General features: G+C 39.3%; 1 protein-coding gene across 1 annotated transcript in view; it reads right to left on the bottom strand.

Moving 5' to 3' along the window:
* The window catches only part of LOC117875514 (CUB and sushi domain-containing protein 1-like), a 1845931-nt gene that overhangs the window by 172761 nt on the left and 1645260 nt on the right, over positions 1 to 27910 (bottom strand). Inside the window, exons 42-44 of the mRNA XM_034766897.1 lie at positions 23383 to 23528; positions 21892 to 21972; positions 21406 to 21519 (exon numbers count right to left, since the gene is read on the bottom strand). Of these exons, the coding sequence (XP_034622788.1) occupies positions 21406 to 21519; positions 21892 to 21972; positions 23383 to 23528 (341 nt within the window). The remainder of the gene's footprint in view (positions 1 to 21405; positions 21520 to 21891; positions 21973 to 23382; positions 23529 to 27910) is intronic.

Genomic DNA, 27910 nt, shown 5'->3' with positions numbered 1-27910 from the left:
CACTGATCTTAAATGTCTTTAAGGGCTTGTCTACACAAGGAAACTAGTGCACACTAAGCAAAGGTGTGAATTTTAATCGCACTAACTGCTCCATCCTAACTCTCCATGTGGACACTCTTACTGTACACTAAGAGTGCCCTCAGGTGGTTTAGCTTAGTACACTTCTAAAGTGCATTAAGCTAATGGACACAAAGACACTTTTAGTGTGCAGTAAGTGTGCCCACAGAGGGAGTTGCGTTGGAGTAGATAGTGCACACAGCTACTGAAGGCTTTTCTCTGTTTAGACAAGCCCATAGTTTATGATCTAAATTTTGTCTCTGATTCAACTAGTCTCCTGTTGGTCAGTTTTTCTTTAATCTTTTGTCTCTCTGTCAGGAGGGATCTCTTTACATCTGCTGGTATCTATGTTCTGATTTTTTCCCCAATATTTCATAATACATTATATGCATTTTAACAATTGTGTGTGTTAGATTTACAAACATGTCTCCGGAAGGATTACCAAACATACCAAGAAACTGTCTGGCACAGTCCCTGAATGCTGACATAAATTAAAGGATATGGAAAAGGTGAATAATAAAACAAAGAAATAACAAATGAAAGGTGGAAACAAACAGTACAGAAAAAAACAATAAAATATACAGATGGCTATCAAAAGTAAACAACCAAAAAACGAGACTGGAATGGATTTTCATTGGCTCATTTTTATTAATTATTATTAACATTATTTATTACTTAACATTGTGACTAAGACCCCTAATCAAGGACTAAGATCCCATGTGCTAGGTGCTGTAAAAAGACAGAACAAAAAGACAGTCCCTACCCTAAAGTGTAAGACAAAAGAGAATAGATGGATACAAATAGTTAGAGGAGTACAAGGAAGCAATGAGAATTACTGGTCAGCATGATAGGCAGTGTCTTAGTAACTTCAGCAGCCTAGCTGTTATCAAGTTTTTTGTAGGCATCATGATAGAGGAGAGTTCTAAGGAGGGATTTGAAGGAGTAAAATGAAGTAGCTTTGTAGATGTTTATGGGGAGCTCCTCTCAAGTGTGAGTGGCAGCATAGGAGAAAGCATGATGGTGCTTGTTTAAAAAAATAGCAAGTGGGCAATAGAGGCTGGAATGGTGGTGGTAGTCTATATTTCAATAGTGAATGTCAGATGATAGGTCGGTGCAGATAGGTCAGGAAGGTCCTTAAAAGTTAAGACAATATCTTATGTTTGATATGATAGAGAAGGGGGAGACAGTGGAGGTATTCAAAAAAGAGGGATGATATGGTCAAAACAATGGGCTGGGAGAATGTTTCTTTGCCGCAGCATTCTGAATGGATATGAGTGGGACAAGTTTGTATTTGCCAAGGCCGGATAAAAGAATATTGTAGAAATCGAGATGTGATGAGAATCTGGGCAAGAGTTTTAGAGTGTGAATGGGTAATAAAGGCCATATCTTAGAAATGATATGCAGAAAGAATTAACAAGCTTTAGACATAGCTTGGATAGAGGACCTAGAGAAAGGTACAAGTGAAAGATGACACCCAGGCTATGGGCTTGACTGACAGGAAGGATGGTGGTGTTGTACACTGTGATTGGGAAAGGGTGCCTTGGAAGAGGGCTTGGGGGAAGATTATGAGCTCTCTTTTAACCACATTGAAGTTGAGCTGATGGCTATACCTCCACAAGTAGATATCAGAGAGACAATCTGAGAGTTTAGTTTGTACTGAGGGAGACAAGTCTGGAGCAGAGTGGTAGATCTGTGTGTCGTCAGCATAGAAATGATAGTTGAATTTATATTTGCAGTTGACATTACCCATAGATGAGGTGTAGAGGGAAAAGAGAATGGGACCAAGAACAGAGCTCTGTGGAGCCTGCACAGAAGGTTGGATGTGGGATGAGGAGGCTCCTCCAGAGAATATACTGAAGAAATAATTATAATGATAAGAGCAGAACCAAAAGAGGACAGAGTCACAGAAGTCAAGGAAGGAAAAGATTTTTAGAAGGAGAACTTGGTTGACTGTGCTGAAGGTCACTGACAAGTCAAGGAGGATGAGAATGGAGTACTGGTTCTGAGCTTTCTCTAGGAAGAGGTCATTAGAAACTTTGGTGAGAGTGGTTTAAATGGAATGCAATGGGTGGAAGCTGGATTGGAGACAGTTTAGGGTGAAACTGGAGAATAGAAACTCCAGACAGTGATTGTAAACAATACATTCAATGACATTAGAAAGGAAGGGGAGACAGGGTGATAGCTGGAGAGGCAAATGCGGTCAAGGGCTTTTTTTTTTTTTAATATGGGAATAACTAAATCATGTTTGTATTGTGAATGCAAGATTAAGGAGAAGAGTAAAATATGGAATGAAAATGGGCATGAAGGAGATTAGGAGATGAGATAGAATGGGGTCACTGGGGCACATGGAGGGGTTAGAGGAGGACAGCAAATGAGAAACTTGCGTGTCTGTGACAGGGGACAAGAAAGAGGAGACAGTTGGAAGGGAAGGGAGAAGAGAAGGCAAGCTGAGGGGCGGGGGAAGGTCACATACTTGATACTTGCCTCTTCAGCTTGGGAGTGAAATCCTGGTCCCATGGAAGTTTACAGAAGTTCTGCCATTGACTTCAATGGGGTTAGGAGTTCACCCTGGGTTTTCCTCTAGGAATTAGCTTTAAACAGATTCAATTGACAGGGAAATAGGTTGTGTTATATAGGTCATGTCCAATCCGCACGCTTTGTTCCAACCACCCAAGTTACTTCCAGAAAGCAGGTTGAGCCCATCTCCAGCAGTGCAAATGGAAAATAGAAGCCCAGGATTTCCACTCAGTTAATGCACCTAAAAGGTATAAGCATCCAAGTCTATCTCTTTCCTTTTCTAAATAGTGTGCCTGTACACTCTCAGGGTCCATGATTGTGACAAATCTCTGAGAGGTTGGCATACCTCCATCCATCTCCCAATATACTTCTTTTAGACACAGCCTGCCAGATTCCAAACTGCATAAGTAATATGGTAATATGTGTGCGCCTGGGTGGTACAGCATGGTTCTTTTCTGCTGGAATTTATATATAAATGTTTGGAAGCTTCTCTCCCTAAAAAATACCATAAATATTAGTATACTGAACTTTTTAAAACTTGCACTAGAAATTTAGCTTCAGCCCTTACAAACTAACTTCATTCACTACTGCACTGTCACAGCTTCTAGATCAGGTGCCTCCAATCACCTACCTCCTGGAGGGGTAAATGTTGGTCACCAATGCTTCACAATGTCTTCACGCACATGGGTTACATGATCCATCAGCCTACCTCACTGATATAGAGTCCTTCTCTGGATTTCTATATTAGTGAAGGAAATGAGTGGCTGTTGGGCCTACTCTGCTTTTTATGCCCTCACTGTAGGGGCACAACAACGTACAGCTCATATGGACACTGCTAAATACAGAATTCTGGGCTCAAGTGCAAGAGACACACACACCTATGGTGGAATCCATGTGGTCAAAGGCATCTCCAATAAATTTAACTTATTGTAAAGTGAATAACCTATCTTTTCTTCTAATTACTGTCTCTAAAGTGTTTTAGAAAGAAAGTTGTGGACAAATGTGTACAAAATATATATCTCTATTTGCACACCTAATTTTTAATATTTTACCTATTATTGCAGTAAATAAGCATGAAGATGACTTTGGATGGGTAATAGGTCATTTACATATGCCATTCCTGTGATCATGCTTGAAATCATAGTAATGAGTCATGCAAATTAGATGCACAATGTAATGTTCATTTTTGCAGATATACTCTGAAAATGTAGCTAATATATCAGTTTGATGTTACTTACTATATTTAATACTAGCTTAGGGGCCAGCCTGTGTCCTGCTGCTCTTGGGTGTTCAATGGGTGAAAGGGCAGATGAAGCCCCCTCCCTATGTGTTCCTGTGCAGTAAAGGGCTATAACTGAGCACAGGGATTGCTCCCTCAGTGCATTCACTCCTGGGATATAAAACACTCCAAAGATGGCAGAGTGGGATGAGAAGAAGGTGAAGCCAGTAACCACCTCCCCAAGTAATAACAGGCTCTGCATCATGCTTGTCTTAGAGCAGTGGTTCCCAAACTTTAACAACCAGTGAACCCCTTTCACTAAAATGTCAAGTCTCACAAACCCCCTCCTAAAAATGAATATTTCCAGGGATTTTCTACTTTACCTGAGTATAAATTATAAAAAGAAGTGATCTTGGAAATATAAAATGTGTTTTTATGACATGCTTTTTACACACTATTTATTATTATTATTTATCATTACAGTATTTTTATTACATTATGAAAACAGTAACACGCTTCCAAGATCTCACTTTCATAGCTTGTATCACTTTGAATAAGCCTGTTACAAGACAAGGCTCCTATGTTTCATCAAGGAGTATCAGATGTGAAACAGCATAAAGGTATTTAAGAAGCCAACTCAAAGAGTTCCTCCTACACAAGCATTCAGGTCTTGAGCAGTCCAGGCAAACAACGCACGTTACAACAAAGCTCAAACTAGTTCTTCATAATAATTTTAAAAACAATACTAGCTGCTTATTTATTTTAAAAACAGCAAAAAATATCCACCTCCCTTTCCATTTCGTATAAGGAGTTTTGAAGTTTAAATCTCCTCAGTGTGATAGATATGCTTGCTTTGATCTGCTTTGTTCTTGGAAGTCCAGCGGCTCCGGGCTGCTTGCTCCATGTTTCCCGGGGTCCCTATGGACAGCTCTGTCCGCCATTAGGGATTTTTTTCCCAAGAACCCCCGTAACACTTTGTGAACCCCCAGGGGTTCACAAACCCCAGTTTGGGAACCACTGTCTTAGAGGCATATTGTATTGTAAGCTCTTTGGGGATTGTGTCTTTATTTGTTCTATAAAAAGTCATGCAAATCCATGACACTATATTATTAATAAATAACTATTACTAATTTATAATAGTAATAAACACTGTGGTGTGATGCTGGTAATACTAATGTAAACAGATGTATAAATCACAGCACATGGATCTGCTTTTGTTGGACAATATTGGCCTCATCTTTAGTATAACATTTGAAGAGACTGTAGTATGTTCTTCAGCCAGATACAATCACACTAACGGCCACCATGAAGGATGTTGGAATAAATGATCTGTTAGAAGTACATTACCTGTTATCTACCTATCAGTCAAGGTATTTATATTGTACTCATCACCACTGTATTTGAGTCCTGTACAGATTCTAAAAAGGATAAACATGAGGATCTCTACTCTCTCTTCATCTCCTAAATTGGCCTTATTTTTTCTACATTATTTTTTTTTCAAAGCTAGGGAGAAAGAGATAAAATTTAGCAACAAAGTGTCTCTGAAGTCTAAAGAACCAGTATACAATATTAAGGTCTCATATAAAATATTTCATGATTAGCAATTTATATTTATATTCTGTTAATTTTAACAGAGCATTTTGCATAACTGTTTATCTGAAGAAAAAGTAGTAACTCTTGGATGTGGTGGAATGTATGGTGTAAGCAATTTCTTTTACATATATATTTCAATCATTTTGTTATTGCAGGTGTAAAACTCACAGCTGTCTTATTTATTGCTCTGTATAAATATCTACATACAACCTGTATCCAGGACCGGATTATGACATTCTGAGACCCTAAGATATGTCAAATATAAGAGCCCCATACCATAAAAAAATTAATTTATTATTTTCACAGAAAGGACATTGAATATATAAACATGAAAGCTTTATATTTGTATATATACAAAGGAAAAGTTGTAAAAATACAATAATAATCTAACTAAAACACATCTTGCAATATGCCTGTTTGCATTATAAAATAGTTTCAAATTAACATATTTTTATCTTACGAAAACTTTATATCCACGGCAAACAAAAGCAGTTACAGTTATACAGACAAGCTTACTTAATGGAAGCAGTACAACCTAGAGTATGTCTGTTTGCACATCACATTAATTTTAACACTGAAATTTAAAACATTTTCTATTGTGATTTTTGGAGAGCAAAGTCATTGATGATGTCCTCAAAAGATAAGCTACAGACTTTGTCACTTTTGATGCAGAGAATGCCTAGAGCAGATGTCTGCCTAGAAAATGCTGCAAGGAAAGCTATCTTTCTTCACGTTCGCTTCTCTAGCCTCTGTCTCCCCCAGGACCACTAATTAATCGCAAGTAAACACCTCAGACACACAAAGTGATAACAAGCTATATGTGCAAAAGAACGAATTTACCAGAAAAAAGACTGGTAATCTCTAGACAGGCATTGAGAAAGTGAGAAAAACTAGCCTACATTCAAGCAAATATAATGAATATTATAGGCTTTAATAGCCTATAAATCATATATACACACAGTTTGAAATAACTTGCTCACCAAGTACTCAGAATATATATCTTCCTTCACTTCTCTCAAAACCTTCTATGTATTCTTTCATCAGCACTCTTTGATATTTACTACGAAGGTTCCCGAAACTGACGGAGGGAAGTCAACACAAATTTATCCTCCTCAAGATCCACTCGACCCAAGTCCATAAGATGATCACCTGAAAACTCTGTGAAGCATGGATAGCACATGAGGCAGAAAGCAGCATGCGCACTAAAATAGACAATTGTACGTACGTTCAGATCAAAAGAAGAAAGAACACACTGTGGCTACGTCTTCACTACGTGGGGGGGGTCGATTTAAGATACACAAATTCGACGCATCCAAGCCGACTTACCCCGCTGTGAGGACGGCGGCAAATCAACCTCCACGGCTCCCCTGTCAACAGCGCTTACTCCTACCTGCGCTAGTGGAGTACAAGCATCGATTCAGGGATCGATTGTCGCATCCCGACGAGACTCGATAATTCGATCCCCGAGAGATCGATTTCTACCCGCCGATTCAGGCGGGTAGTGAAGACGTAGCCTAACACTTAAGAAAACGAAGAAAAACAGGAGTGAAGGCACTATATGACTGAGCATGTTGGACCGTAAAGAAAAGATGGAGGCCTTCCGGCTCTTACCAGCCAAGGGGGATGCTATACATGACATCATTCCTAAGATGAGTCTCATGCAAGTATGAGCTTGGCAGGATTGCTTCACAACACTGCCGTCTCCGACCTGACATTTTTCCTTATTTTATTGGCAGTGCAATTATTTATTTATTTGATGATGATGAGGGGCAATCCCTCGATTCAAGGATAATCTCTACCACGGATTTACATATGGGACCTGAGATTACTGAATGAGGGAGGCACCCTAGTGACCGAGGATGTGGAAAAAGCTAATGTACTCAATGATTTTTTTGCCTCTGTCTTCACGAACAAGGTCAGCTCCCAGACTGCTGCACTGGGCAGCACAGTATGGGGAGAAGATGACCAGCCCTCTGTGGAGAAAGAAGTGGTTCAGGACTATTTAGAAAAAGTGGATGTGCACAAGTCCATGGGGCCGGATGCACTGCATCCAAGGGTGCTAAAGGAGTTGGTGGATGAGATTGCAGAGCCATTAGCCATTATTTTTGAAAACTCATGGCGATCGGGGGAGGTCCCGGGTGACTGGAAAAAGGCTAATGTAGTGCCCATCTTTAAAAAAGGGAAGGAGGAGGATCCGGGGAACTACAGGCCAGTCAGCCTCACCTCAGTCCCTGGAAAAATCATGGAGCAGGTCCTCAAGAAATCAATTATGAAACACTTAGAGGAGAGGAAAGTGAGCAGGAACAGTCAGCATGGATTCACCAAGGGGAAGTCATGCCTGACTAACCTAATTACCTTCTATGATGAGATAACTGGCTCTGTGGATGAGGGGAAAGCAGTGGATTTGTTATTCCTTGACTTTAGCAAAGCTTTTGATACGGTCTCCCACAGTATTCTTGCCGCCAAGTTAAAGAAGTATTGGCTGGATGAATGGACTGTAAGGTGGATAGAAAGCTGGCTAGATCATCGGGCTCAATGGGTAGTGATCAACGGCTCCATGTCTAGTTGGCAGCTGGTTTCGAGCGGAGCGCCTCAGGGGTCGGTCCTGGGGCCGGTTTTGTTTAATGTCTTTATTAATGATCTGGAGGATGGTGTGGACTGCACTCTCAGCAAGTTTGCAGATGACACTAAACTGGGAGGTGTGGTAGATACACTAGAGGGTAGGGATCGGATACAGAGGGACCTAGACAAATTAGAGGATTGGGCCAAAAAAAACCTGATGAGGTTCAACAAGGAGAAGTGCAGAGTCCTGCACTTAGGACGGAAGAATCCCATGCACAGCTACAGACTAGGGACCGAATGGCTAGGTAGAAGTTCTGCAGAAAAGGACCTAGGGGTCACAGTGGAACTGGATATTAGTCAACAGTGTGCTCTTGTTGCCAAGAAGGCTAACGCCCTTTTGGGCTGTATAAGTAGGGGTATTGCCAGCTGATCGAGGAACGTGATCGTTCCCCTTTATTCGACATTGGTGAGGCCTCATCTGGAGTACTGTGTTCAGTTTTGGGCCCCACACTACAAGAAGGATGTGGAAAAATTGGAAAGAGTCCAGTGGAGGGCAACAAAAATGATTAAGGGGCTGGAGCACATGACTTATGAGGAGAGGCTGAGGGAACTGGGATTGTTTAGTCTCCAGAAGAGAAGAATGAGGGGGGATTTAATAGCTGCTTTCAACTACCTGAAAGGGGGTTCCAAATAGGATGGAGCTCGGCTGTTCTCGGTGGTGGCAGATGACAGAACAAGGAGCAATGGTCTCAAGTTGCAGCGTGGGAGGTCTAGATTGGATATTAGGAAACACTATTTCACTAGGAGGGTGGTGAAGCACTGGAATGCGTTACCTAGGGAGGTGGTGGAATCTCCTTCCTTATAGCTTTTTAAGGCCTGGCTTGACAAAGCCCTGGCTGGGATGATTTAGTTGGGAATTGGTCCTGCTTCGAGCAGGGGGTTGGACTAGATGACCTCCTGAGGTCCCTTCCAACCCTGATATTCTATGATTCTATGATTCTATGAAGAATATTTGTGTAGCCAGATGAGTATATTTTTGTCTCATTTGAACAAAAATGTCTATATTTAGAAAGAATCTTATTTTCCCCATATCTCCTTTATTTATCAACTGATTTTGATAAAATTTGAAATGGAGTCCGTTTTTTCTTTCTTTTTTTTTTCTTTTTTAGAGGCTCTTGCGAGGCCCTAAAATGTAGCTTAATTAGTTTCTGCCTTAATCCAGCCCTGCCTGTATCCACAGCAAAATGTAAACAACAATTAAAAAAAATCACTTCATTCAAGTTTCTTTCTTTCTTGATGCAAGGTCCTAGAATCTGACATCCTATCATACTTAAACTTTCCTGTCTTTTGATGTGTCAACACAATATGCCAAGTGACTCAGGTAGATCCAATATTTTCTGAATTTAATGCTGTATTTTTTCTCCTTAACTGATAGAAGGTGTTGGCTGTGACTATCCAATTCACTTCAGTGTGTTGACACAAAGCATACTAAAAATATCAAGATACTGAGAAATATTTTTTACATGTTGTCTTCTCTTTGCTTTCCTCTCCTCCTCTTTGATGCCTTCTGTATGCATCTCCTCTCCTCCACTTATTTTCCTTCTCTCCTAACCTTTCCCTAGCTTCCTCTGAATTTGTTTGATTGTCAAATACTCTTGTGCACTGTTTGCAGGTGTGCTATAAATTAAAAAGTTGAATTCAACTGATCCCCAAATACACAAAACCTAGTCGCTCACATTCAATGAGTTAATAATTTCAGAATGTAAAAATATATTGCACTAGATCTGGAGTGATGTAGTGTACACTGATGTGGTACATCAAAACCAAAAGCAGAGATAATGGGAAAGGGAAGTGAACCATTTAGTACAAGAAGCATCAAGAAAGGCAGCTTTGATAATCAGGCAGTTATAAATGGGATGCTTTTTTGTCTGAGGGGAATTTATCACACAAACTCTATTTTAACTCACAGGAGACCAATGTAATGATAGTATTTGTACAACTAAGATAAACAGAGTCATTTGGGTTCTTTTTATGAACTAACAAGAGTCACTTCTAGACACAGAAACATTCCCTTTGAGGAGAATACCATTCAGTTATATCTGGTTTTTTTTTAGAAATGTTAATTGACGACTTAGTTCTCAAAAAGAAATAAAAAAGGATGTATATATTGAAATGAAAGAACATAATCATGGATAGAAACTGGTAGCTAACAACACCAGTCAAACAAACACTAAAATCACAAGCAATAAATAAAGAGGAGGAAGAATTTGAAGAAGTTATTCTTATGCTCACTGATTTAGTTCTTTCATGTGTTTTCCCTGGGTGCATACTGAGGCTACAAAGATGAAACCTCATTACACATGCTTAAGTTCTGCACTAAAATTATAATAAGCAGTGTTCTGGAGTCTGAATATGTTAGACATACTCTTCAAAAGTAGCATTCCTTTGGAATGCTGAATTTACTGCCCTGGAGATGTAAATTATTCTATATGTACTAAAAACCCCATCTACAGAGACACCTTTTAAAAGAGATGGAAATGAATAGTGCCAGAAACAAAAATAACAAAAAAAGGTACCTTTTCATGTTCCACAACAGCTGTGTCCAGGCTTTCTGGAGCAATTACATGTGTTTATCCCAGACTCAGCCAAGCAAACTCTACTTATACTCCTTATTAAAAAGCAAATGGAAATATGACTCTATTAATAATCTGCTGAGGCTGTATATTATGTAAAATGTTGCATCCAGCTGAGAAAAGTATAATGCAGTGTCAGAGAGGAGCAGGGCTGCCCAGAGGATTCAGGGGCCCTGGGGCAAAGCGAGGGAGCTGCAGCCAGGGCCGGCTTTAGGCACCGCGGGGCCCGATTCGAAGGAGCTGCCACCGAAGTCCCGCTGCTGACTTCGGCGGCAGCTCAATCACTGCCACGGAGGAAGGACCCTCCGCTGAAATGCCGCCAAAGACAGAGACAATAATTGAGCAGCCGACGACGACAATGCCGGGATTTCGGCGGCAGCTGAATCGGCTGCCAGGGCCTTCGGCGGCACTTCGGTGGAGGGTCCTTCCTCCGTGGCAGCAATTGAGCTGCCGTCGAATTCAGCGGCGGGGCTTCGGCGGCAGCTCCTTCGGGATGTTGCAGGGCCCTCTTAGGGGCACGGGGCCCGATTCTGGCCCTGGCTGCGGCGCTTGTACTCACCCGGCGGCGGTCCGGGTGTTCGGCGGCATTTCGGCGGTGGGGGGCCCTAACCAAAGACCCTGACCGCTGCCGGGCCAGGGCTCGTGGGGCCTGGGGCAAATTGCCCCACTTGCCCCGCTCCCCTGGGCGGCCCTGGAGAGGAGGCTTCTTTTTGACCCACTCATATAGTTGATGCCTCAGAGGTATAAGGGTTTCAGCACTAGTAACAAATGAGACATACAAAGAATGCATGCTACAAAAGACGCAGGACTAATTAGTTAAGTATATCATACAGAATTATACTGGAAATGAGACAAAAATAAAACAAAAACAAATATTGCTAAAAATCACATCGCAAAAAAGTTTTTGTCTGTTTTGTTGAATACTGACATGCTAATTGAGATAACTAAGGGGCTAATCCTGCACCAGTGACAAAACTTTATTGACTTCAGTGGTGCAGGATCAAACCCTAAAGGAGAAGGAAAATATTACAGAGAGAGGGAAAAAAACCATAAGCACAAGTATATATATTAAGAAAATATTAAGGCTGCATGAAGTATAGCTATCAATGGTCAAAAATGTCATTCAAAGCTAAATCAATTTTTCACAGGATCACTCAAAAATGTCACACTCAGCATGGCTGGTTTCATTGCCAAAATTCAACTTTAGACCCTGAGTTACATCAGCACAAAAGCTGTTCAAAAAACATCATAGGGCTTGTTTTTTTCATAACAGAAAAAGTGTATTTCTTTTGTTTTACTCTTATTCCCAAGTGGCTGAGCCATTTTTACTCAAGCTGTCCTAATAAAATTAATCTTCAAGAAGAAGTCAGGCCTCAAAATACCTGGAAAATTTCAGACTTATAAGTGAAAGTTCCAGATCATTTTGAACAGCTCAAAAAGGGGATTACAATGGAAATTCTTAAGCAACCTTTCTTCAACCAATCTTTTCTGCCACAATGTATAAAACCACAAATGTTTCTATGAAATAATATTTTGCATTCAGACTCACAAAAGGAAAGGCGAAGAGAAACTAAAAAAACTGAAGAAATAACACTTAAATTATTATATTAATATTTTTCCAGAAAAATATATATTTTGATTTCAATTGACTAAAATTAGTGGTCTAGTTGGTAGGAATAACAACAAGTAATGTTTTTTTTCAGAAGAGAAAACAAAACATATTTAATGAAGCAAACAACCTGTGTGCAAAGAAAGGAAATTACCATTTTCCATATTTGTCCATAATGAACTATTTTCTCTTCTGTCTGACCAAAATGTTACTGCTAAATTCATTCTCTCTCACAAACACACACCTCCAACCACAACAGACCTCTTCATTCAATCTCTCCAATGTTTTCTCTCAGTTTAATTGTCACATTTGAAGTTTATACACTCAATTACGAAGCCCTTCATAATTGTGCCTGTCTACCTATCTGCTTTGATTTATCCCCATGCCAATGCTCTCTACTCAATCATTCTGGCTTACTTCTCCTTTCATTCCCATTCCCCACTCTGCTTCAAAGGTGAAATCTTGTCCCCACTGAAGTCAACAGAAATTTCAAAACTGACTTCAGTGGAGCCAGGATTTCACCTCAGATCTTTAACATGGAATCCACTATGCTTCAAATTTCCCCCCTGTCTTTATCCGCCAAACATCAGTTCCTTCAACTCCATTCTTGAAATCCATTGCTAAAAGTAATCCTTTCTTCTCATCATCAATAATCCTAATGTTCTCCATTTCCTGTACGACTGCCCTCTATTTAGCTTAACATAATTTATAGCTCAATCTTTGAAGGACAGCTGATGGAAAATGAAAGCTGAGTAGCTTCAATCAGTGGCAGACCAAAAAGACTTCAAATGGGTTTCTGATGAGCTGAAGACCTTGTACAGCACACATTCTAATGGTATCAGCCATATTTGGAATGAAGATGAGTCGCTATTGCTGACCAGTCATGGACAAATTCTGAAAAGATGGGCTGAACACTTTAATAAAATTCTGAACTGCCTGACCACAATGTCAGCACCTGTGCTTGATGATCTTGAACAATTTCCAATTCAAGACCAACTCTCAATTCCGCTGAACATATCTGAAGTATGGAAAGCTGTCAAGCAAATATCAAACATCAAAGCAGTGGGTCCAGGTTGTATTCCCTGCAGAGATCTTCAAATATGAGGGCCATGAGCTGATCAGGAAGCTCAATGACCTCTACTGAAAGTTTTGGGATAAGGAGGCTGTCATGGGAACTTAAAGTTGTCAACACTATTCACCTTTACAAATCGGAAGGCAAGTACACTTCTTGAGGTAAACATTGTGGCCTCTCGCTCCTTGCTACTGCAGGAAAGATACTCGAGCAAGTCTTGCTAAACTGGCTAACTAATCAATTTGCAGAGAAGATACTGCCTGAAAGCCAATGTACTGGGAATGGTACTTCAGATATAATCTTTGCACTTTGGCAAATTCAGAAGAAATGTTGTGAGAAGAATCAAGATCTATATGTAGTTTTTGTTGATCTTATTAAGGCCTTTGATTCTATAAACTGAGATGGCTTGTGGACTGTCCTCCACAAGTTCAGTTCCTAAGAAATATTATTAAATCTTTTCATGCAGGAATGCAGTTCATGTCCTTGACCATGGCTGCTTCTCAAAACTCTTTGTTACCAGTAGAGTAAAACAAGGCTGTGTTCTTGTGCTAACTTTATTTAGCATCGTGTTTACAGCAGTTCTAATAGATGCATTCAGAGACACTGATTATGGCATTTACGTGCAATACTATATAGATAGAAATGTCCTGAATTTGCATTATCTGCATGCAAAAGCAGAAGTTTTGAAGACAATTGTTCATGGATTACTGTTCGCTAATGATTGTGCTTTATTGGCCCATATCCTCAAGGACATTCAGTTTCTCATTGGCTGCTTTTTGCGCATGCAGCAAAATGTTTTTTCTTAACAATCAGCCTAAAGATAGAAGTCATGATCCAGTCTCAACTAGAAAGTATTGCAACTTCTCCATTTGTGTCCACTGACACTATAGCATTCAAAGTCATTGAAAAATGTTGCTACCTTGGCTGTGTCATTTCACGAGAATCTTATTTGGATTTCAAGTTCTTCAGAGTGAATGTACATGTTTTAGTTTTGTCCTTAAATAGCATCTACATTTATGGTGCTATACAAATATTTTTGAACAAGAAAAAAGAAAATGGAAAACACATTAATCTTAAATTTATAATCCACAGTAATTTAGAATTATTTCAGTTTGAACATTTGTATGATATGAATTTTAATAGTGTATGTTTGCACGTTATTTAATTAATTACAGTGTCACATACTTTTCACTTAATTTTCCCCAGTTTTCTCTTTTCTTACTTCAAGTTATTTTCTTAATACCATTGCCAAGAGCAATTCCCACCTACAGTATAAAAGTGCTGAAATCACTGCAGGCTTCACTACATCTGAGCTGAACGTTTCTCCAGTAGCAATCTCTGGTTTAAAAAATGCACAATAGCTCCAAGAAAAAAATAGCCTAAAACTCTCTCCCCAGAGATGCATCCACTTTGGCTCATGTTAAAAGTCCAATTTACAACAGAATGTTTTCGTTGTCTGAATCATCATGCCTACTAAAAGTAATGTAATTATTACAACATATTTTACATAAAAATAAAAACAATAACCATGTCTACTTATTTTATTGACCAAATGTATAAGAGTTGATAAGCAAAACAGTCAAGAACTGTAATGAATAATTGTGGGTAACTTTTAAAACCAATATACCTGAGTTGCATTTAACAAGACTACAGAGAAAGCAAGAAAATCACCAAATCTGTTTACACATCAGGGGAAAGCTGTCAACTACAGAGTGGGTGAGATTCATCTACAACATCTCAAAGGACTACAAAGAAACAGCAAGTATTGCTGGGCTCAGAGAGAGCCAATAGCTCCCACAACGTCTGCAAGAATTGTAGAAAGCCAGCTAGTCTCTTGTTTTTTACAGATGACTAACCATTATCAGAGGCTCCTCAAATCTCTGTAGTTTTTTATAAGAATCTTCTAGTTTATTTTTCAGACTCTTGTGTTGTTATTTAATGGCCAAGAGTTTAGTTGTTCCTATTACAGTAAACTCGAAACAAAAGCTGGATTTTGGGTGCAATTACTGCTTGCTGACTGTCAAAAACATTTAATACCTCTGGACAAATCTAGCACTGACTAAACAACATAATTAAAGTGTAAGTCAGAACAGAATTTTGGTTCACAGGGCTTTATTATTATTAAAAAAAGGAGGAAAGGAAAAAAAGCAGCCTAATGAGGTGCTAATGAAATTCACATGTGAACAGTTCATCCTGTTCTAAAAACAACCTCTGTTGATTGAAATATGTAGGTTCTTTCATTATGTACTTCCTGGTGCAGTGGTTTGTGTGTTTCTATATAATGAAAATATTGGGGCCAGATAGTCTGGTCAGCTAAAGCTACTGTGAGTCATATAAGCAACACAAAGTAAAGAGAGAAAGCAGAAGGAGAGTTTGCTCTCTGCCTTGGGCTCTGATTAAAGTCAATTATTGAGGCAGAGTTCTCCCTGGAAACTGGGCATTGTTGTCAAGCTGAGATTCCCAGAAGAAGGGATTGCCCTACATGCTGTTTGCCCATCTCATTTCAGGATTGGCAAATATGTGAAAATAAAGTACCGGTAACTTATACTTAGAATACATGAAGACTTCAAGTCACTGATTTCTCCTCTACTGGGATGTTGACCTGCAAAGCCCTGGATATCTGTTTCTGCTTGGCTGAGGGGCAACACTACTGTCAGAATTGGATACTTGTGTCAAAGGAGCAATAATATACAAATAAAAAATTCCTTTGTTTTGAAAGAGTTATGTAAGACCGTAAGAATGGCCATATTAGGTCAGACCAATGGTCCATCTAGCCTGGTATCCAGTCTTCCGACAGTGGCCAATACCAGAAGCTTCAAAGGGAATAAATAGAACAGGGCAATAATCAAGTGAACCATCCCCCCCACGTTGTCTACTCCGAGCTTCTGGCAGTCAGAGGCTTAGGGACATCCAGAGCATGGGGTTGCATCCCTGACCATCTTAGCTAATAGCCATTGATGGATCTATCCTCCATGAACTTCTCCAATTCTTTTTTTAACACAGTTATACTTTTGGCCTTCACAACACCCCCTCGCAATGAGTTCCACAAATTGACTATGCACTGTGTGAAGAAGTACTTCATTCTGTTTGTTTTAAACCTCTGGCCTATTAATTCCATTGCGTGCCCCCCGTTCTTGTAATATGTGAAGGTGTAAATAAAACTTCCTAATTCACTTTCTCCACACTATTCTTGATTTTATACACCTCTTTCATATTCCCCCATAGTCATCTCTTTTTGAAGCTGAACAATGATAGTTTTTTAATCTCTCCTCATGTGGAAGCTGTTCCATACCCTTAATCATTTTTGTTGCCTTTCTCTGTACCTTTTCCATTTTTAATATATATTTTTTGAGCTGGGGCAACCAGAAGTGCATGCTGTATTCAAAGTATGGGAATACCATGGATTTATATAGCGACATTAGGATATTTATTGTCTAATTACCTATGCCTTTCCTAATTAGGTGCTAGATTTTTTGACTAGTACTGCACTTTGAGCAGATGTTTTCAGAGAACTATCCACAATGATACCAAGGTCTCTTTCTTGAGTGGTAAGACCCCATTATTATGTATGTATAGCTGGGATTGTGTTTTCCAATGTGCATTACTTTGCATTTATCAACACTGAATTTCATCTTCCATTTTGTTGCCCAGTCACCCAGTATTGTGAGATTCCTTTCTAATTCTTTGCAGTCATCTTTGACATAACTACCTTGAGCAAATTTGTGCCATCTGCAAATTTTGCCACCTCACTGTTCACCTCTACACATATAACTTATACTACACATATAACATGCTTAATACAAACCCACTAATGCAAGGAAATAAAAAAATTAAGCAACCTAACAGTACATACACCCTCTACTCCTCCACTAATGGACTCTCACCATACTACACTGACATACACCATGCATTATGCACAGCAACCTTAACTTTTCCTGTCTTCCATCTATTTGCACACACCTCTTTATCAGATTATTATCCCAACAGCAGCCCTTGTTGATGCTGGTCTAATAGGTGTTTGTGTTGAGAGATGATAGTTTGGTAAGGGATGTATGCAGAAGTTTGGCTAAAGGCAGTGATTGAAGAACATTGGTGGTAGAGAAGTGCAGCTACTGATGGAGAAGATTTTATCAGTGAGCAGCTATGCATGAACCCTTCTTTTCAGGAGGATACAATCAGACAGAATAGTACAGCTCCTGATGGAAAAGATTATTTCTCTTAGAGATGTTATAACTGATGGATAATGGGTTCATATAAACTTATAACATGAATAATCATTAAAAATGAGCCTACATCCAAAAATTGCCCTTTAAAAAGACCCCAAACTATCAATTGCACCAAATCAACTCAGGATCCATCTCTCAACTATTTTTTGTATAAACAGACAACATTTAAAAAGATATCAGTCAACAATTGTAAGTAGGAAAGCAATATTCCTTATGCATTGTACTGGTTATGCAGAATACAATGCTTAACGCTTATTGGAGAAACACTAATTAATTTATAATGTGGATATGCATAGGGAGTCAGGTGAGTGAGACCAAAATTGGAGATATACCAGACTAGAAATGGAAGGAATGAGACTGAAGAACCAGAGGCAGCAACAAACCTCATGAAATACAGGAGAACTTCCTGGTACTCCATAATTTGATAACTTGGGTCCCTACCCATTCTGTCTTATCTGTTTATCATCTGGCATAAATATACGTTCAGACACTATAAGTGGCAATCATTTTGTCTGAAATTTAATAAATAAAGGTAAAAGTTGATTAAGCCTAAATTAGGTGCATGTGTGACTCACTTTCCCACCTGATATTCCCAACAATACACACACACACACATATTATAGGGGGACTGATAGCACCTCCAATTATTAAGGTTGTTTGACACTTCCCATTGAAAGACCTTGTTTTCAGTTTTTCACAACTTTGCCAAACTGTTCAGGCTGAAATTTTATATGCTGGATATCTACCTCAGACTGATTTTTTTTTTTTAAAGCAATTTTGGCCAAAACAATCCAGCCATTTCTGAGAATAAGTCTAGGGAAAAAATACATTGTTTTTCTCAAGTTAAACATTCTGGAAACCTTTTTCTTGAGAAGCTCTAGCACTCCCGTGCTTTGGAGAAGGGATTTGAAATTTGGTAGAGGAATAACCTGTATGTCAGAGATTTGCATTTTGTTGTTCCTGTATCAATCCACATAAATTTGGACAACCTATAAGCCTTTGAAAAAAATCACAGTTCACACATGCTCAGTAGAGACTTGCTATACAGCTAAAATCTCTGATGATTCCATTTGCATTGAGCAGGACTTTATCTGCAACTGCAGCTCTGGGCTGCCAAGACCAGGTCCGGACACGAGAACTGAGAGCAAGGATCCTGTCTCTCCTGTGCTCTCAGTGACCCCTTGCTTGGCCCACACAGCATGGAAGAGGAAGCTATTTGATTCAAATGCAGAAGGGACATGAAGGGGAAGAGAAGAATAGAATAATCTAAGATGCCTGGGGGGAAGGAAACAAGACTGGAGTCTGGGGATAAGAGGAGGGGGAAACTGGGCATTGACTTGCAGGGGTAGAACAGGCACTATCTGGACAAAAAGCCTGGGACAGGGAGCCAGCAATGGGGGAGACTGGGAAAAGGAAACAGGAAAGGGGAGTCTGAGGTTGAATGAGTAGCTTAGGGAGGATGACTGGGAGCCAGTGAGGATGGGTAGCATGGTCAGGAGGGTGTGTGACTGAAGGCCAGTGGAGATGTTAAATTTGGACAAGGAGACTGTGGACGAGGGTGCTACTGGGAATTTATGGGCAATGAGAATGAGTCCAGGAGTGGAACAGACAGACTGGGAGCCAGGAGACACTGGGATGGGGAGTCCAGAAAGGGAGACTAGGCATGTCTAGGCAAGGAGACTGGGATGGGAAGCCTGAGAAGTGGAGACTGGGATTGGCTAAGTGAGAAGAATGTAACTGGGATGGGGAAGAGACAGGACTGGCAAATAGGTGGGAAAGGATAAGGTAGAAGGGGTTAAGGGTTGTTGTTTTTTGTGGGGGGGGGGGGGGAGAAGGGATGGGCAGAAGAGTCTGTGCCCATCAAAGCACACTGCCCTCCAGAATCTGGAATAAACAGAACCCAAGATTCCTGAATCTCAACAATCCTCTGTTGCCAGCAAATATCTGTGCAACCCACTGGCAAAGTGTGTCTCATCCCTATCTAGTGCTGGTCCACACAGAGTGACAATTCATTACTGCTGTCGGTTACACCCTTAGCTCAAGTTGCAGAGGTCTATGTGGTGGATATATAGGTTCTAACAAAATGCTGATGACCCAATTGGCTGTCAATATGATGTCACATGATGAAATGTCAATGGGTTTTAGGGTATTCAAACTTTCTTTTTTTAAAAAAAAGAAAACTTAAGATATTACTTTGGCAACCTTAATTCTGGCATTTCCTAACTTTTGAGTGCTTGATTTTGCCACCATAATAATGTCTTTTTAACAGAGTTTGTGTACGAGTGCATACACACTAACACACACACACACACACCAGTATCTAATGTGATTCTGATGTAAATCCTAATGTGACATTGATATAAATGTTAAAACTGAACACATAACATTTTTATTTACATAATATTCTGCAGTGAATACAATTAAAAAGTAACCAAATGCAGTACTGCAGTATTGAGTTTGGTATTATCTTTTCTATATTTAGAATACAATTGGGTGAGTGCTGGAAAAACAAAAGTGCATGATTATTAGTGGCAGATTGGCCAGGCTCATAGAGGGCCGTGGAGAGAATGGCTTCTTCTGTGCAAGCAGTGGACATCATTCCTACAAGTGTAGAAGTCTTACCCCAACATTCTACTTCCTTTACAGGAGGATCAAAGAAACTGGACAAGTTAATGTTTATCATGTTAAAGTTATTAATACAGTTGTAGTTAGATGTCTTTAGCAATTACATGGTGCTCAGTAAGCATTTTGTGAAAATTAGGGTAACATTCAGTAATATATACAGAGAAGTATTAATATGGTATCACAATAAGTGCTTATTTTTCAGTGATGTCCACTGTAAATAATATATAATTTGAAATTATGGAAGGCTGACAGTCCCTCCCCAGAAAAAGTTACAACTAATTTCCTGTGAAAAGTTTGATTTTTGACTGCTCTTCAATCTCCCCCAAACGAAAGTTATCTTCAAATTTCAGGGACAGCTCCTCTTTCATGATAGACCCTCATTTCAAAAGTTTATTGGAGATCAAGGAAGGAATTTTATGATTATGATTTTGAGTTTTCTTAGCTCTTTTTGTTTCAACATTTTTGTTAATGTTTTTTGCCATCAAATATATAAAAAAACCCAAACACAAAATTAAATCCCCTCACAAATTCTGGAAAAAACTTTTCTTACAGAATTGTCATCATAAATATGAATTTGTTGCCTGTCAGGTTTTGAAGATATTTTCACTTGTTTTTGTGTGAATATACAAAAATAGATGGGACACATACCTATACTTTTTCACATTTAATTAATGTACATTCTTAAATCCTGAAATTGTAAACACATTAAACATTCATATGTAATGTGAATTATCAAAAGATTTTCAATGTTTCCTTGTAAATGTTTAAATTTACCACAAGTATTTTTAAAGCACATTTTTAAAATGTTACAATATCACATAGTACGAAATATCATGGTGAAAACCCAGCTGAATCTTTTATTGGTTATCCCGCAAATGTTTAAATTAAGGACATGTGCTGAAACATTCACAAGACAACAAAGACATCTTTTCCCTCTGGGGTGCAACACACATTAGGTCATGTTAACACATTTATACTTTATGTTTCAATAATAACACTTGATAAGTATAGCCACTCATAAAACAATGAAAATAAAGGGTGATCAACACCTTTGAAAATAAGGCCATTTTTATTTAGGTTCCTAATCAGACCTCAGGTTTCAAAACTGTTTCCTTGACTATGCTGAACTATCTGCTGAGGAAATACCTGGAAACATTTATATTAAACAGAGATGGAAACCACAGGAAATTAAAGTGTTCCAAAATCTTGCTGACATTTCCATTTAGGATAAAAGAAAACTGAAAAGAATGCTCAATGAATCTGATATACAGTCTAAACAAAAACAGAGTTACCTTCACAAAATGGGGGTGAGCCCTCAAACTGCAATTGTGCATTCAGCTTGCAAGTCAACATGTCATTTCCAACCAGGGTGAAACCAGGATGACACTTGTATTTGGCAAAGTCTCCTGAAAAGGATCAATGACAGACTCTTTTTAATTACTCCTCAGTATGATCTATAATATCTTTTACAAAGTGAAATATGTGATATTTCCCTTTAAAATACATTATACAGTAACTATATAAAATAATGTAGAAATGTAAAAGGAGAAGAAAACTTGAAATATGACACTCATATTGTCAGTCAGGAAGAGAACAGAAGGAATAAAAGAAAGATTTCCATATTGTATTATATTTTCAGGCATTGGGGATACCTTAGAAATGTACTCAGGAGGAGAATGAGATGTAGTAATGGTTTAACTAGATTTTAAGTGAAAGTTGCATAATGGCCAAGTGTGCTAGCATTAGTTTTATGAGAAAATGAAATACAAATTTATCACCTATTTCAAAATCATCATCTTCTGTAAGTAAGTCAGCCTGTGGAACTGCTGGTGGAGGCTGGCATTTCTTTAGTGGATAAGCTACAAAACAAAATGTAAATACTATTAAATATTAGATTAATACAATTTATTATAATGGAAGTTTACACTCTCATCCTACAATTGGCTGTGCATAGGCACCTATGTGCCCACATGGATTCACATTGAAACCCATGCACAGTCAACATTGCAAGATCTGGATCTAAATTTTCACAACTAAACAAATCAGTTAAAACATGATGGTTACCCAGCTCATGATTTTGCATAATATTTCTAAAACAATATGAAAAATGTCTATTAGAAATATAAAAATATACATCTCACACACATTAGTCAGTCCAGTTCATCTCTGGTTTAAAACAGCTGAGAGAAACCAGGGGTGAATTTGACTCAACATATGTTTTACTTAGCAAAACCAAACCAAAAAAAAAAAAAAACAGATGACTACTAATGCAATGCCACCAATAAGTTATTAAAAAAACAAATGTGAAATAGTTACCATTTCATTCTAAACTAGTTTCTGTCAACTCTTCAAATTTTTTGAGGTTATACAATTTCAGGAAACATGTCCTACTGGCCATAGTATTTACTGCTCTGAACAGTTCCATTGGGAAAAATGAGCATTACAATTACTAACATGTTTGTAGCTTTGGGCACTTAGTTTGTCTTTACCTCTACTGAACATTTAGAGCTTGATTTTCTCTCTGATAGCCTACGAGGATAATCCTGGCTAATATCTCCAAAATAAAGATGTCAGCTAGGGATAGGAATGCACATATTACACATATTAATCTCTCTCCTTCCATGGAAATCAGGCTCAGTTAAGTATAAAGCTGCTCCCTATATCCTCTGATTCCCTCCTCCACCTGTCAAGTTACAAAAGTTAAAAAACAAACAAATAAATCATAATGGAAATCAATCCTCAGACCTCTCTAATTGTGGCAGATGTGTGAGTTACTGCACCTCTGCAGGCATTGTGCAAGGAGAAAGATGGATTGAGATCCATAAAGAGCCACTCAGGACAGGAAGGGGAAAGCATGCATATGAGGTACTCTCATCCCTGAGTATCTTTGTGTGCCCTGAGAGTAGTTAGTGTTCAAGCCCCCCATTACACTGTTCACATCATTGTGAGGATGACCAGAGATGGTACAGAACCTAGTTACACCTGAATAAGTGAACTTTTGCATAAAAGATGGGCCAGGATTTTGCCACAAAATATGAAAAACAAAATAGTTCAACATTTAATATTTAGAGTTCAGTTTGTCCAAAAATGTAAGACTCAGACATAAAGAATTTTAAAAATGTGCATGAAAATCTGCACCACTACATTAAAATAGCAGGCCAAGTAAGCTTGATTAATTTATTTTATCAATAAGGACATCATGGTTAGGAAATATTCATAAAATCCACAAACTGATCTGAACAACTATATGTTCCGGGAAGCAGACTGACCATGGAAATTGAGGACAAAGAACCCTCCAGTTGAGAAGTCACTGTGAAATTTGAGAAGAACTTGATTGGTCGAGCTGTAAGCTGTTTCAAGAGCTGTGTTCCCACTGAAAACACCCAGCTGAGGCGAATTTTGGTCAGGACCATCCCTAGAGACCAAAAGAAAGAAAGTAGTCTTAGTAAAAACCTATATAATTAAAATTTAAATTAACAATCTATTTTCTTTTGACAGCAGGCTAAATCTTTGAGAAAGCAAGTTAAACCTAACTACTGTGGTTGAGGTTGTTTCATTTGTATTCAGTCTATGAAGGCAATGTTGAATATTTTTTATAACGTCAAAGCCTGACCCTTTTAGAGAAGCTTGGGAAAAGTGCATGCAATAGTCACTTTAATTTTTGCATAGGTAAGATCTCTACAGGCTACCTTTAGAATCCTGAAGTTTTCTACACCTCTCTTCCATTCCATTCCTTTCCTTCACTTCCTATGTTTCACATATAAATCAGTTGTACCTCAGAAAAACAAACCATTTGACATATCTGGAGAACTCTTGAAATCACATGATACATTTATTGCCTGCAAGTTAAACCCTGCAAGCCTTTTTTATACCAGTAGTTCCAGTATAATCAAGGGAGTAAGGATTTGCAGGATGACACTTTTGCTCATGATTGCCATTCATTCTCAACTGCTGTAGACATGTGCTCAGAAATCAAATAAGAGTTCTGCATCTCACAACAGCAGAACAAACACCATATATATATGCACTTGTATAATATTAAGCTACTTTCATTTTGAGTATCATTATGTAAAAACATTATGTAAAAACATTTCAGCTAAAAAATCAGAACAATTAAAACACTGTTTTCACTTTCCAACCTCTAGAACACTTCTTTTGTGGACCCTCTGTAGGTTACACCTGCTGAACCCAAGCTGAATCAAGAAGCTTTTGTGATATGTACTTTACTACACTATACTCCAGAAATCATTTAGCTTCTGCCCTTTCACTATCTTTAGATCAGAAGGATATTTGCTCACTTCAGTCTATGATGAGTTCAGTCCAACTTCTTACAGATAAAAACCCAGTGCATTCATTCATGTCTTGTCTATCCTAAGCCTATAAAGTTAACTTCCTGATCACAGACAAATATTATATATATATATATATAACCAGAGTATACATGAACTATGTTTTAAACAGTGCATAAGATGTTATGTATACAACAATTGTCATTTGTCAAGTGTGTTTAATGCATTTATCACTATTCATTCCAGTACCAGCTTTGAAAATTACCCCATCCTAACATAAATACATGCTGCCACTAATGACAACTATAAATAAATAAAATTAAAATAAAACCAACCACTGTTAGTTACCTTCTTGCAACAGTGGTTCTTTGAGGTGTGTTGAATATGTCCATCATATTGTAGACATGTGTGCGCCTGAGGCAGCAGTGCCAGATAATTTTGCCTAACAGTACCTATGGGGTAACCCCACCTATCTCCAAGCTCTTTGTGCTGCGAGTGAGAATATAAAGGATAGAGATTCTCCATCCCTCCTCCAGTTTCTTCGCACTGGAATCTAATGTTAGACTTTCATGTGCTGCGGAAGGAGGGTGCACTGCGTAACGGACATATGCAAAACATCTTGAAGAACAACAGTTATGAGAAGTTAAGTAACCTTTTTTCTTCTTTGAGTGCTTGCATATGTCATTATATTGTAGATGGCAACCGAGGGTCCTGTGGCACCTTTAAGACTTAAAGGTTAAAGACTTAAAGGTGCCACAGGACCCTCTGTTGCTTTTTACAGATTCAGACTAACACGGCTACCCCTCTGATATATTGTAGATGACTCCCAAGCTGTTACCCCAGAAAATGAGATTTGGAGTCTCCTCTGAAGAGGAACAGTTGGACCACCTTGCCTACATTTGCATCTTCCCTTGAAGCAGCAGACAGTGAATAATGACTGCTGGAAATACAGATCGAGGACCATGTGACTGCTTGTCAGATGTCTACAATTGGGATATGTGCCAGAAATACAGTTAATTTGTGCTCTTTGGGAATATGCCATGAGTCTATCACAAGACATTATTCCCTTAGCAGTAAAAGCCATTGTGATGCACCAGGTGATCCACCTGGGGAGTCTGAGTTGTTATTGGATGACCTCTCATACATACCGCTTCTGACGCAAAAAGCTAGGAAGAGGTCTGGAAGGGATTTGTTTTATCCAGGTAAAAAGCCAATGTGTGACAAAAATCGAGAGTGTGGAGTCTCCTCTCACCTCTGTGTGCATGTGGCTTTGGGGAAAAAATACTAGCAGGTAGATAGATTGGTTCACGTGGAAGTCAGAGACCACCTTAGAGAAGAACTTAAGGTGCGGTCTAAGCTAGACTTTGCCCTTGTAGAAAGCTGTGTATGGTGGATATGTGACCAATACATTTAGTTCATCTATCCTCCTAACAAAATTGCTGACCACTAAAAATGCTGCCTTTGCTGATAGGCACAGAAAAGAACATGATACCAAGGGCTTAAAAGGAGGGTCCATAAGCACAGACAACATCAGATTCAAGTCCCAGGAAGGCATTGGTTCTCTGAACATCAGAAACAATCTATCAAGACCTTTCAAGAAACTGGTCATGATGGGGTGAGTTGAAATAGTTTTATTCAAGGATTAAAAGCTGAACTAGCCAATAGATGCACCCTGACCTGAATGCTAAACCCAACTCAAGTTTCAAAAGATAGTACAGGATTGTCTGAATGCTAATCTGTGTGGAAGACTTCCACTTACTCAGGTAAGTAGCTCTGTTGGAAGGTTTGCTACAATTGACAAGCATTCTGGACAGCCGCTGAGCAATGTGCTTTCTCCATACTCAGCCACCTAATGTGAGGTGCAGCACTTGAGGAGCTGGGTGCAGCACTCATCCATGGTGCTAAACCTGGAGGTGTTTGGTCACTGACAACAGCAAGGGCTGCTGAGAGGTCATATTATGGAGGTCTGAATAGCATTCTGTTGCAATCCTGTGAGAGTTTGATAATTATTCCAGGAATCAGAGGCACTGGTGGGAATGCATAGAGGAGGTACCTGCCCCACAGAAACAGGAAAGCATCCAGTATTGACCCAGGGCTGTGACCTGCTCTCTAGCACAAATGGGGACACTTCCTGTTCTGATGGATTGCAAATATGTCCACAGATGGAGAAACCTCCTGGGCCAAACATCCAAGTCATAATATTTGTGTTGAGAGATCATTTGTGGTCTAAGCTGAGGGATCTGCTCAGATGATCCACTAAACCATTTTGAACCACTGGGATGCATTTGACCGAGCTTTGAGTACACCAGTTTCATAACTTGATTGTTTCCTGGTGGCGGCTGCTGGACCTGACACCACCTAGCATCAAAAACTCCATTGTTGTCAGTGAGAACCTAGACCATCTTGCCCTGGACATGAGGCAAACTGCTGCAATCCACAAAATATCTTTCTCGACTCCAAAATGTATATGTGGAGCCTGGCTTCAAGGAAAGTCCAAAATCCTTGCACCTTGTGCCATGATGTGCTTCTCATTCCATGGCCAAGGTGTATGTTACCAGAGTCACAGAAGGGAAAGGAGTCAAGAAGGGAATTCCCATGCATACGTTGGCTTGGCTAATGCACCAGTCCAGAGACAAAAACAGTATCTGCAATATGAACCAGTTTATCCAGGCGGTGAACCAGAGAACAATATACCACTTTGAGCTTAGTCTGCAGACCTCTGAAGTTTCACTTTGGTGAGAGACATTATCATGTGACCTAGGATCCTGGAGTAATCCTTTACAGTAGTCTGAGAATGCCTCTTGAGAGACACACATAGGTATCACAGAGTTCGAAACCTTGAAAGAGGCAGGAACGCCCTGGCAGATGATGTATCCAGAACTGCCCCAAGTAATATGTGATAAAATTGACATATTTTGGTTAGTTGCAGGGCAAGTGCATTTAGAAGACACAATGTTAGATGAACAGTGGCCTGAATCTGGTGTCTGAAGCAGCCCCAGACCAGCCAGTCATCCAGACAAGAATATACGTGTGCATCCCTTTTGCAAAAGGTAAGCCACTACCACTGCCATGCACTTGGTAAAAACCCTTGCTTCCTGTGTCAGGGTGGATTGCCACATGGAAGTAGACATCCTGTAAGTTGAAGGCAGCATATCAGTCTCCTGGATCTAGGGAAAGGATAACTGTTGCCAGAGAAACCATCCAGAACTTTATTGTTGTGATGTATCTGTTCAGGTTATGAAGGTCTAGGAAGAGTATGAACCTCCTTTGGCTTTGGAGTAGCCTTATAATGACCGTAAGGAATTCTATTATTCACCAGACCCACAGCACTGTTCAAATCCCACAGATAGAACCTGGTATTTTCATTCCATTCCTTTGGCCATTGGCAGAATGGACAAAGGCAGCTGCCAGATTGTTTTTGGCTTGTTTATAGCCAGGGCCACCTTCCCTGCCAGAGTGGAATGGAGAATGTCAGTTAGACTGTGTGTATTCTTCTCTGCAGATCCAC

The sequence above is a fragment of the Trachemys scripta genome, chromosome 3, assembly GCF_013100865.1.
Source record: "Trachemys scripta elegans isolate TJP31775 chromosome 3, CAS_Tse_1.0, whole genome shotgun sequence".
Lineage (NCBI taxonomy): Eukaryota > Metazoa > Chordata > Testudines > Emydidae > Trachemys > Trachemys scripta.
The sequence above is the reverse complement of the archived record's forward strand: the minus strand, read 5'-3'. Positions and strand labels throughout refer to the sequence as shown.